The following is a 12,987-nucleotide window of genomic DNA, read 5'->3' on the forward strand; positions in this document are numbered from 1 at the left end:
AGGAAAAATAGAGTACTTGCATAGTCTCAAAAGTTGCTTCTCAAAAATAAACATTAATTAATTACAAAGAGAAAACTGGTCACTTGTTTGCAGAGAAACTTGAAAGGCAGCACTTGAGCAAGTGATGAAGGTTAACAGTAGTAAAACATTGACGTCATGTACCCCTGGTCTGCTGGATTGAGAAATGTTCTGCACACTTTGATGTAAACAGAACGCGACCTCCGTGAGATTCTTGCCAAAACACATAACCTCAATCTCATCATGAGATCCAATCACTTGTGAGGCATCAATCTTGACAGCAAATAAGCCCAAACTGAAGAACATTCTACAGAGTAACTTGCCAGTACAACTCAAAAGTGTCAAGGTCATGAAAAGCAAGGAACAACTAGGAACTGTCACAGACTAGAGGAAACGAGAGAGATGAGATAACTGAATGCAATGTGAGATCCCAGACTCCAAGCCGGCACGCGACAGGACGTGAGTGCAAATCTGGTGAAATCTGAATAAAGTCTGTAGTTTACTAAGTAGTACATGCCATTAATTCCTAGTTTTGATCATTCAACCAGGGTTCTATAAGATGTTGCCATTAGGGGAAGTAGAGGAAGGGGATAGGAGAACTCTCTGGACTATTTTTGCAACTCTTCTGTAAGTCTAGTTATATCAAAATAAAAAGGTTTAAAGGTTAAAAAAAATAGCAAGTGCTGGAGTGAAACAGCAGACAAGGCCAGTAGTCCAAAGGGTGTGTGTCGACTCTATCTCCAAGTCCCTCTGTGATGGACACCAAGACCCTCGTCTTCTCTGGGCTTCAATACAATGAGAAGCTCAAACAGAAGTTTCTGACATTGTCCTGGACTTCTGACATTGTCCGCCATCATCCTGGAATCAGACCCTCTCTATTCTCAGCGTTCTCTTTCCCTCCACACTGCACCCCCTAGAGGCTTCGGGGAGGGCTGGGGGCAGAGCTTGCCCCCTACAGGCTCAGGCCTGTAAGCACACCATAGCACCAAGGAACAAGGTGAGGGGGAGCCCTCCATGGAAGGTCACCCCCTTTCAGAAAGGGGACAGACAGGCCTGCCCACTTGAAATCTGCAGCATCTTGGATGGGAGCTGTGCTTGGCAAAAAGGTCAACAAGTTACTGGGGAAGGAGGAAGCGGGTGGACTCCAGGTTCTAGGGTGGAGCACCCTGAACCTCCACGAGGGAGACAGGAGTCCACGTGGAGTCAGCAGAGCTGGCTGCTGGCACCAAATCTCCCCTAAAGAGCAACAGCTAATGTTCACTGTTTATGACACTAAACCCACTTTACAAGCATTGCATCACTGAATCCTCACAACCACCCCTTGAGGCAGGTGGTACTATCTTCATTTTACAGAGGAAACTGAGGCCTAGGAGTCTTATATGACCTATCCAAGGCTGCAGTGCTGGTAAAAGGTGGAGCTAGTATTCTACCTGCATGCAATTCCAAGGCACACTTGTTGCCCCTCTGTAACACACGCCTCTTATGGGACAGGAGACCCTGGGGCAGAAGGGCAAGTTGCTCCCACTCTCAGATAGGGCAGGAAGAGCATCTGGCTCGGGGCTTTCAAGGAAGATGAGTGGAGATTAAAGGGCACAGGAAAAGTAAAGAGACCTGCCCAGGGAATTCCACACCTGAGGCAGCTCAGAGAACTCAGGGCAGAACAACTGAGTCCACAAGTCCCTTCCACAAGATGGCAGACAAGGCAGGATCTGATTTGGGGAATAAAGGGAAGAAAAGAGGATCTCCATGGGCTGGGATTCAGAAGACCAGGGAAGAGCAGACTTTCGCCATTTATCAGCATGTTTCCCTGGCCGTACCCTACATCTGCCTGACAGCAGGTCACGCAGAAATCCTGATTATATGATGTTACATGACCTCCCCAAACCTACGGCCATAGCTCCAGATTGGAATAATAGTCCTAGCCTTGCCTACTCTATATGTAGAGATGAGGCCCAAATAAGATAATAGATTTGCAAGTCCTGGATAAACTCTACATTGCCACACAGTAATAAGAAATTAAGCCATTACGGTAATTACTACTATTGCATAGGTGTAGGGTGGGTTAAAGACACTGAGCCCTACTGTTCAGCTATTAAACCCCATTAAAGGGTGAAATTAAAACATGTTGGTAAAGAGTTGGGACTCAGCTCTGCAGCAAGGCGAATGGTAACAACTGGGCAAGGGGTGCAGAGTCTGCTCCTGCTTGGGACCTGGATGTGGCCAGTGCTGGGACTAGAGGAGGATGGGGGAGTGGGCCAGCCCTGCAGCATCACCAGACCACACCAAAACTGGCCAGCACCCTCCCCTGTCCACTTTAGAGGCTCCAGAGACACAATCCCAGGAGCTTAGCAGAATCCAAGGGAGCTTGCTCAACCAAACAACCTAATTCTGCCAGGAATATCAAAGATGTTAAATTGACTTTTGGGAACCACTCTCTAAGACAGACCTTGACAAACTGGAATGTGTTTAGGGAATGCACCCAGACTGAGCAAATAACTCAACACTGCCTTCTATGAGCAATGGCTGAAGGAACTGGAGTTATTTAGCCAGGAGAAGAGAAGGCTTATGAGGCCCACAGAGCCACAGTGACTACCAGCAGCCTCTAAGCATGGAGGTCAGGCCAAGTAAAGAAAAAAACATGTAACAGCTACAACCTTCTACCAGTGGCACTGGCTGCAGGAGGAAGTAGGCTCACTGTCACTGGAGGTGGTAAGCAGAGGCTGAGTACCAGCAACCAAGGATGCTACAGAAGGAATTTCTGACCACATACCTGCTGCTGTCCAGCCACCGCCTTCTTGCCTGCCCCTTCCATCTTCGGTGAGCCTGGCTGCCCAGACGCACCCTCTTTGTTGCCATTGCTCATCAATAACTTCTTGAGCTCCAAATTTTCCTCCCTGGGATGGAGGTAAACAGAGAAGTCACAATGCTGGCCCTGAGTTAAGAAACCTATAGGGTTCCTTAATGCTCACTGTCGCATGAGTTGCAGCTGAGCCCCAGGGAGTACTGCAGGATCCTGAAACCTGCCCTCAGGGAAAAACAAAAAGGGCATCTTCAGCCACCTTGCTCTCAATCTGTGGGCTTCCCTGGAGGCCTCTGATTGTCAACGGCAGGGTTTCCCCAGCTGTGGAATTTCTATGCACACAAGACCTTCAGGATAAATTAAATAACCCTGGATCACATTCTAGTGAGAAAGTGACACCCTTTCCAATTATCTTCACCTTTCCTGTGTAGACAATGGAGACAGTGCGAACTTGGTGCTAACAGACCCTGGGCACTTCTCTAGTTACTCGCCAGTCTCCCTTGTTAACACAGAAGTGCAGGCTGCAGGCTCAGAGCCTTCAATGTGCAATGATACTTAGCCTGAATTTATTAACGTCCTTTCATTTTCCTTGTATTTAGAGTTATCTTCTATTTATCATAGATAACGCTGTTTTCCACTTACTCTAAAGTTTTTTTATAATTTTAAGTAAAAATATGAATCAAATTAAAGTAAAATTCTAAGTAACTAATAAGGCAGGTGATAGAGGATATTGTAAAATTAGTGATTTTAGTCAGGTCTGACTAAAATGTTTCTTTCTTTTTTTTTTTTTTTTTGAGATAGGGTCTCATTCTGTCACCCAGGCTGGAGTACAGTGGCCCAATCTCAGCTCACCACAGCCTCGACTGCTCCTACTCAAGTAATCCTCCCACCTCAGCCACTCCCCACCTCCCCCACCACACACCCCCACCCTCTTGAGTAGCTAGGACTATAGGCACACCACCATACCTGGCTAATTTTTTTGCTACTTTTTGTTGGGGCTGAGGGAGGGGTGGTGATGCATTTCACCAGGCTGGTCTCAAACTCATGGACTCAAAGCAATCCTCCCACCTTAGCCTCCCAAAGTACTGGGATTACTGGTGTGAGCCACCATACCCGGTCACCATTTCTTTATGTTCTATTTGCCAGCTGAGTTTCCACTTGAAAAGCCAATAAGTAAAGTGACTTTCCCAAAGTCATACAGGAAAGACTTGCATTCTTGCCTTCTAATCCGTGAGTCTTTTCCCCAGCTTCGGTTTTTGAATCCATGGATGGGGTCAGTAGGGCTATAAAAACCCCAAAACTGCATCCTTGGCCATCCAAAAGCAAATAAATTACACACTGATTCAAAATAACCAATGGCTCAGTAGTTAAACATTACTTCTGTGGCCATACTTAAGAAGTTTATATTCCTTCTCTTTCTGTTGATTTTAATAAGAAAAAGAGGAGGAGGAAAAAGCAGTGGCAAGTCTTGTCTATAACACAGGCCTTTCCTATATGTGCCTGAGCCCAACTGGCACCCAACAGATGACTCATCCCCCAAATTGTCCAGGGCCACAGTGCAGGCAGGAATTGTGGCCACTTAGAGGATGGAGAGCAAGGAGGCCCAAGTTCTTGTTGTAAGACTCCAATCAAGTCCCTGCCTCTCCCTGGGCCTCAGTTTCCCCTCTGCACAGTGAGGGGTCTGGCCTGCATGATCTCCAAGGGCTTGTCAAGCCCTGACAGTCAAGATCAGTGTTTCCCAAGGCATGATCCTGGGCCTACCTCCTTCATAATCACAGACTCCTGGTGAAATGCAGGCTCCTAGGTCTTGCCTAAGACCTGTCAATTCAGAATCTTGCAAAGGAAGGAAGGGAAGGCATATAAACTTGTAATGCCTTTCCCTGACCCTCAACCCTCAGTTAAGTCTAAGCCCGCTAGTCCAGAGGCGGACCTCTGACGTTCTCAGGAAGACAGAGCAGGTCAGGATGGTGACCAGCAGGAGGCAGCAAAGTCCTGAGTCCTCTGGCACAGCTAGTTCACCGTTAACAGGGGAGAGAGGCAAGTGTTGGAGGAGGAAGTAAGTGCAATCTATGCTGATTTTCTTCTGAAGCTCTCAAAGCACTCTATATACCTCCCAAGGTGGCAAAAGGGCCAGAGTGAAAATACCAAAGGAGCCAAGGAGAAGGATCAACAGACATAACCTCCAAACAGGTCTCTGGGCACAGGGCTCCGGAGCCACCGTCCTCAACCCAGAAATCAGTGCTGCACACCAGCCCCTCCTCCTGCAGCCCCCGCTCCTCACCCCTTCTCTGAGGGGCCTGAACTTACCGCAGCCTCTCGGCAGCCTGATCCCGCTGTTCCAGGCCCTTGTCCAACTTGGCCTTCAGAGCCTCGTTCTCCTTCCGAAGCTGCTCACACAGGGTCTGCCGGCAAGGGAACAGGCAGGGTGAGGGGAAGGAGGGGACACCTCCCAGGTGCAGGTGGAACTAGAGGACAGGGACGGGCTGCAGCCACTCCAGGGCCCAGCTCCTTATCCCCTTTGCCTGGCCTCACCCAATCCCTGTCTAAGGAGCTAAGCCACTTGGCCACCCACGTGTCCTCTCCCCTGGGAGCCAACTACAGAAAAGCCTGACCAAGAATCAGCGGTGGGGCCTTCTGCTCCTCCAAGACAGACAGCTCCATCCCTTCTCCTTCGTCCCTGCTCCCACTGCCGAGACCCCTGTTCCCCACCAGCCTCCCCTGGCTGACTTCTACTCTTCCTTTGAAGTCTTAGTTTAAATCCATCTCCTCAGAGAAGTCCTCCCTGACTCCCCCATCCAGCTACATTAGGCCAACTCTGTTATCCTTGCTCACAGCCCCCTGCTTTTATGCTTCTCAGCACCTGTGACAGATACAGCTAAAGAACTGTTTGTGCCGCTTTTTCTTAATATCTACCACCCTTACTCCCAATGAATTCCTGAGCTCCTGGAGGGCTGGGACCCCTAACCATTCTCTTGTTCACAGTCAGATCCCCAGCCCCCAGCTGGGGGATCTTCCAAAGTCTGTGGAAGGAACAACGTGACTGAACAGCCGAATGGACAAATGAACAGGCGAGTCGTGGGGGGCCTGGAAGACACATCAGTTTGCAGGTGTGAGAGGTACCCAGTGTTGCCAAGGGGAAAGTCAGAAGACGGGGCATTCAGTCAGGACCTCACTATGCCCTCACGCCCTCACAATGTGGCTGTAACACTTGGTTCCCTCCTCTACAAAAGAAAGACGACTGTTTCTGTTTTTTTTTTTTTTTTTTTTTTTGGAGACAGAGTCTCGCTCTGTTGCCCAGGCTGGACTGCAGTAGCATGATCTCAGCTCACTGCAACCTCCACCTCCCGGGTTCAAGAGATTCTCCTGCCTCAGCCTCCTGAGTAGCTGGGACTACAGGCATGTGACACCACGCCTGGCTAATTTTTGTATTTTTAGTAGAGACGGGTTTCACCATGTTGGCCAGGCTGGTATCAAACTCCTGACCTCAAGTGATCCTGCCTCAGTCTCCCAAAGTGCTGGGATTACAGGCGTGAGCCACCACACCCAGCCCAGGGACAACTGTTTCTTCTCTGCCTCCTCTATAGGGCTGCTGAGAGGGACAGATGAGACAGTGAGAGTGGAAGTGTCCATGAACCATCAGCCACTTGCTTATGTGTGGGGACTCATGTTGGAAGCTCTGTGAACTGGGGATGGAAGAGGGGTCACCAGACTCAGGACCTCACAGGCTGCAGGGAAGGAAAGGTGCTGACTAGCAACGCTAACATGCACAGAGTTGTTCAATCTTTCCACAAATCCTCACTGAGCACCTGACCTGTGCCAGGTCAGGTACATGGCTGGGTGCTTCTTCATATACTACCTCACTGGTGCCTCACGACTTCCCCAAAGCTAAGTAACTCATCTCTATGTTAAATGTGGGGAAACCAGGTAAAAATTATACAGTCTAACAGGTGCACAGCTGCTAAGACTCATCACTGGGAGTAAAACTCCATCTGGCAGACCCTACACTGGTGTCTCTTTCCCCTGTGATGAAAGATCAGAGAAGGGAGAGAGATGGTGCCCAAAGGAGGGGACAGTCTTTGAGCTGGGCCAGCACCAGGGCCATTCACTAAACAGCCATCTGCTGCCTTTCATCTCCCAGGCCCGTTGCAGGTAGACGCAATCATGTGACTAGTTCTGGCCAACAAAAGAGGTGTGGAAGGGACAAGCATCACTCCTGGGTTGTCCTATGCACAATTCCCCAGTCTCTTCTTCCTGGTAGCAGGGGCTGATGTGGATGCCTTGTTCTCTAAAGGACACTGGAAGGTGGGGCCCCTTTCTCCCTGGGACTCTGAGGAACTGTGTAGAGCAGAAACAAACCCCTGCCACACGGAATAGGAGCGAAAACTTTTGTTGTGTAATCCAGGGAGATTTCAGAGTTGTTTCATTTCTGACTCACACAGGAGACTCTCGGGAAGGCTGAACGGAGGACACAGCCTTAAACTGGAGGTGGTTGGACAATGAGGGAGATGAGGCTCAGAAAACAGAAAACTGGCTGGGCATGGTGGCTCACACTAGTAATCCCAGCACTTTGGGAGGCTGAGGCAGGAGGATCACTTGAGCCCAGGAGTTCAATACCAGCCTGGGCAACATGGCAAAACCCTGTCTCTACTAAAAATACCAAAAAATTGGCCAGGCATAATGGCGTATGCATGTAGTCTCAGCTATTCAGGGAACTGAGGTGGGAGGACTGAGCCCGGGAGATCAAGGCTGCAGTGAGCTGTGGTCGCACCACTGCACTCTAGCCTGGGTGGCAGAGCAAGACCCTGTTCCCCACCACCCCTCAAAAAAAAAGAAATTGAAAAATTATTGTTGAGTCCATTCAATGCCTAGCAGAGAGCCTTATGCTATACCTGACCTTGAACGTGTTTAGTGAACCAAGAAACAAATCAGTGAATGAATGAGGAGGAACTGGATTAATATACCTCCACCCAGGCAGTAAAAATACCCGACATGCCTTGTCTCTGGGTGAGGCCTCCAGGGAACAGAATGGCCTGCTCCTGGTCCCTAAGGGAAGGCCAGGACAAGGCCTCACTTACTGTTCTACCATTGCAGTCTAGAGGGCTGTTTCCTTGGAGTCTCTGGGTCAATGCCCTGGGTGCAAACCGGCCAATGCATAGAATCATCAGAGGTCATAAAGATCATCACCTTCCATCCAAGGCGCTACAAGAGCTAACCTCTGAGTTCATTTGATCATTTATTCTTTTGTTCATTCATTCATTCACCAAATGTGTATGAAGTAGCAGGAACTGGGATGCAACAGTGAATATAATAGACATGGTGCCTGCCCCCCTCAAGCTTACCTTCTAGCAGAGAGTATAAGAAAAAAAAAGAGTATAAGAAAAAATTTATTAAATAAAACTATTACAAACTATGATAAGAGCTAAGAAGGAAATAAATAGGGAGGGGCCTGAAATAAAGAATAACAGAGGTTGGCAGGACCCCTTTTAGGGGACCTGGGATCTATCCCCATCTCAAAGCTGAAAAGTGGATGCACAAAGTGTTCTCACCCCAGACACCTTCCCACCCTGCCCACAGCCCAGGCACTGTGCCAGGCTCACCTTGCCAGGGTTCGGCCTGGATACCTTGAAGCCTCACTGACATCTTAAAGGGGTTCCTTTCTCTCAGCCTGGCCCTCCAGGCCTCTGCCTCTCGTTCAGCCTCACCTCCCAAAACACCCCTCCCCTCCAGGTAGGATAAGCGTCCTGCGTGCTCCTCTGCCCCCACACTTCTCCTCACACTGCGCCTCCAACCTGGTTGCCCTTCCTGCTTTTGGCAACCCAAGGTCATGCAAGGGGGACTCCCCCTTCTGCCATCAGCGGGGCACTTGAGTGCCTGCTGACATGAATGAGACCATAGACCAGAGGTAGACCACAGACCATAGACCAGAGGGCCTGCAGGGAGTAAGGAGGCTTCAAGTCACGGCTCTGTCACTAAGGTGGCGGGCGCTCAGATCACAAGCAGTCCCTCAGAAGCCTCTGTTTTGCCATCTTTAGAATGGTCACCAATTATAACTGAACACTTTCTTGCTGCCAAAGCCTGCAAGGCTAAGACCCTCCGCCCAGTGTGGATGCCCGTCATGAATTCCGAATGGGGACCTCTCTTCCAGCATGGACTAGGTTCTGGACCACACTGGGCGCATCCTGTACATGGCCTCATTTAATGCAGCAATCTAACCATGGAGGCACTCCTAGCTCATGTTACTGATAGGAACATTGGGGGACAGAGAGGATGAGTGACTTGTCCAAGGTCATGCAGCAATAAAGGGTCATACTGGAACCAAGGACCATATAACTCCAAGGTCTGGCCTGGCCTAGCAAGCAAATCTGGCCATTCCCCACAGCCCAGGGAAGCTTTTAAAAGGAAGTCAATAGGGGAGTCAGGTTGGGATGGTGGTCAAGAGTATGGGCTTTGGAATGCAAGAGATTGAGATTCCAATCCCAACTTCACCATTTATCAGCTAGGTGACCTTGGGCAAAAAAAGGGCTGCTTCCCCACCTGTGAAGTGGTGATAATGAGGGTGCCTACCCTGGGGGGAAAGGGGCATAACAAAAGGAGTTGACCTTTGTTCCCTCCCTTCCCATCCCTCCACCCTGCACATGAGAAAGAAAGGCAGGACTGCTGGGGGTATCCCCAACCATGACACTCACATTGCCCATCCCATATTTCCCCATTTCCTTCCTCTTCCTCATCCCTCCCCACAACTTCCTTATCCTGTTCATCACCCTGAACAAAAAGCCCAAAGTCTGCCCACAACACAGCCTTCAGAAGTCCCCACAGTACCCGTGGATTCCCAGGAGCGGGAAGGCGGGAAGAGCTCGGGGGGGAAGCACGCCTGCCTGTCTCGGGCCGCCCTCCCCGTGTGCCTCACCTGCAGGATGGAGGTGCGCTGCTCATTCTTGTGCACCTTGGATGCCAGTCGGTTGAACTCCAGGGCCATGCGGCCCAGGTGGGTGAAGAGCTGGCCGTGGTCTGGCTCCTCAGCACACACACTCAGCGTGGTCTCCAGGCGCTGCAGGTGCAGCATCAGGTTGCCGTCCTCATGGGGCAGGGGGCCCAGCACCTGGAGAGGGAAAGGGCACATGGCCCACTCTTCACCAAGGCCTGAGTAGGCGCCGCCAGTCCATTCTCCCTCTGCTTCCTCATTTCTCATGACTCAGTTTCTCCCTGTAACCCCAGCTCAGCCCAGGGAAATTCTCCAGTTATGCAGGTTCCCTGTCTGGGGCTGACTCACAGGGCAGGACCCAGGACCCACAGGCCACTGGTAGCTCCACAGCAGCGGGGCCACCATCCTCCCACACACTGGGCCTTGCAGAGTACCTGACAGTAAGTCACTTGGCTGCCGGACCTCAGCATCCTCATCTACCAAATGTCCGCACAACCCTTCTCTCCCTTCAACCTCACAGGGTTCTTAGGACGATGAATTGACCCCTGGGAGCAGCAAGCCCAGAGAATGGACATCACTGTACAGTCAGCCCTCCATATCCATGGGTTCCGCATCCATGGATTCAACCAACCACAGATCAAAAACGTTGTAAAAAAACAAACAGGCCGGGCGTGGTGGCTCACGCCTGTAATCCCACCACTTTGGGAGGCTGAGGCGGGCAGATCACAAGGTCAGGAGATCAAGTTGGCCTGAGTGGTGAAACCCTGTCTCTACTAAAAATACAAAAATTAGCTGGGCATGGTGGCACATGCCTGTAATCCCAGCTACTCGGGAGGCTGAGGAAGGAGAATTGTTTGAACCAGAGAGTCGGAGGTTGCAGTGAGCAGAGATCGCACCACAGCACTCCAGCCTGGGCAACAGAGTAAGACTCTGTCTCAAAACAAAACAAAACAAAACAAACAAACAGACAACAACAAAAAAACTGTATTGAACATGTATAGAATTTTTTTCTTGTCATTATTCCCTAAACAATATAGTATAACAAAATTTAGCATTTACATTGTATTAGATATCATAAGTAACCTAGAGATGATTTAAAGTATACAGGAGGATGTGCATAAGTTACAGGGAACTACTACACCATTTGACATAAGGGACTTGAGCATCCATGGATTTTGGTATCCTCAGGGAGTTCTGGAACCATTCTCCCATGGATACCAAGGGACATCTGCATATACATCCTGCAACCTCCGCCTCCTGGGTTCAAGCGATTCTCCTGCCTCAGCCTCCTGAGAAGCTGGGATCACAGGTGTGCACCACTACACCGGGCTAACTTTTATATTTTAAGTAGAGATGGGGTTTCACCACAACGGCCAGGCTGGTCTTGAACTCCTGACCTCAGGTGATCCACCCACCTCAGCCTCGCAAAGTACTGAGATTACAGGCGTAAGCCACCATGCCTGGCCTACATGTGTGTCTTCTGGGGAATGGTCCAAGCATTCATCAGCTTCTGAGGACCGAAGACTCAAAACAGTTTAAGAACCACAGCTTCAGATATTTCAGAAAATCCCAACTAGTACAGTATATAAGAAATAAAGCACACCGTGGGCAAGATAGTCGATTCCCTCTCTAGTCTATCTGGAATACTCCTACTAAAGACAATTGCCTTTGTTACACCAATTCCATACCCAAGGACCTACAGTATTACCCTACTGCAGACGGCACTGGGCCCAGCTCCCCTGATGGGCATCTAAGGCCCTACAGCCGCAGGTCCCATCTGCAGCAGCATCCTGTTGGGCTCCCCACTTTACCCTGCCTGAACCCACACACACCAGGTCCGGTGCCTCTGCAGGCTTCACCCCAAGTGTCCTCTCTGCCTCTGCAAGTTCTGCTCATCCTTCCCACCCTGCCCATGGCTCAGCTCCTCCAGCAGCCTCCCAGAAACAGTTATGCGAATCACAGGACATCAGAGCTACAGGGAGCCTCAGAAATCAGACTGGGAAACCAAGCTACGGGGAGGAGGAACTTGCCCAAAGTCGCCCAGTAAGTCAGAGGTAGAGGTAGAATGAGAACTGAGGTTTCCTGACTCGCTATCCAGTGCTCTGCTGCACTGACCTCGCATTTCTCTGAACTCTGGAGGAATGGCAATGACTATAACCACAACTTCAGGCATTCCCTGAACACCTGTGTAACGGCGCCAGTGCCACATTCTAACAAGAGGAAATGCTGCTGTTTCAACTCTGCATCCATTCCCCCACTGCCTCTTTCCATAAAGGAGCTGAGGTGGCAGATGCTGCTCTATTTAAGGCTCATGCAGTGCTTCCCATGCCAGCGACTTCTCCAGACTACAAGCTTCAGAGTACGGGGGCGCTGTGTTGTCTTGGCTCAGTGGCTCAGCAAAGACAGGGCACACCGTAGAGCTAATGAGGAACTTACTAAGTGAGTTAAAGTTATTGGTCCAAAGTCAGAGCGAAACACTTTCTGAGCAGGGGATCCTGCCTCCATGGCCAGCATCTCAGAGCCCTCAGGGACAGAACAGGACAAGGGGACAGAAGGTTCCAGCAGACAGAACATAAAGAGCCTTTCTAATACTCAGAGCTGCCTGAGGCAGTGGTGAACCTCTCAACACTGAAGACATGCTAGTTAGCTAGACAACCACCTGAGGGGGCCTTGCACTGGGCACTGACAGGTACACGGGGCAACCAGTGAACACAAGCACATTTGTCAGCCAAACCTTTGTGAAGGGAGGCAGCAGGGATCAACATATCAGTGAAGGGCTAGAGCACTTACTGCTTGCATAACAACAATTAAAGAAAAAACTTGGCCGGGCGCGGAGGCTCAAGCCTGTAATCCCAGCACTTTGGGAGGCCGAGACGGGTGGATCACGAGGTCAGGAGATCGAGACCATCCTGGCTAACATGGTGAAACCCTGTCTCTACTTAAAAAGTACAAAAAATTAGCTGGGCGTGCTGGCGGGCGCCTGTAGTCCCAGCTACTCGGGAGGCTGAGCCAGGAGAATGGCGTGAACCTGGGAGGCGGAGCTTCCAGTGAGCCGAGATCACGCCACTGCACTCCAGCCTGGGCGACAGAGGGAGACTCCTTCTCAAAAAAAAAAAAAAAAAAAAGAAAGAAAGAAAAAACTTAAAAGTGGGAAGGAAGGGAGAAGGGAGAAGGTAGGAATTTAGGACGTTTAAAGAATCTTCCAGACTTTTCACAATGGTCCTTCAATAAGTCTGTCATTTTAAGA

At 50.0% G+C, this 12,987-nt stretch overlaps 1 protein-coding gene across 11 annotated transcripts in view; it reads right to left on the reverse strand.

Moving 5' to 3' along the window:
- The window catches only part of TNIP1 (TNFAIP3 interacting protein 1), a 58,041-nt gene that overhangs the window by 16,861 nt on the left and 28,193 nt on the right, over positions 1-12,987 (reverse strand). For all 11 annotated transcript variants that reach the window (XM_021939877.2, XM_031666549.1, XM_021939876.2 and 8 more), the window contains 3 exons: positions 9,726-9,917; positions 5,126-5,220; positions 2,789-2,912 (listed from right to left, as the gene is read on the reverse strand). In XM_021939877.2, the coding sequence (XP_021795569.1) occupies positions 2,789-2,912; positions 5,126-5,220; positions 9,726-9,917 (411 nt within the window). The remainder of the gene's footprint in view (positions 1-2,788; positions 2,913-5,125; positions 5,221-9,725; positions 9,918-12,987) is intronic.

This window comes from Papio anubis, chromosome 5, assembly GCF_008728515.1.
Source record: "Papio anubis isolate 15944 chromosome 5, Panubis1.0, whole genome shotgun sequence".
NCBI classification, from domain to species: Eukaryota; Metazoa; Chordata; class Mammalia; order Primates; family Cercopithecidae; genus Papio; species Papio anubis.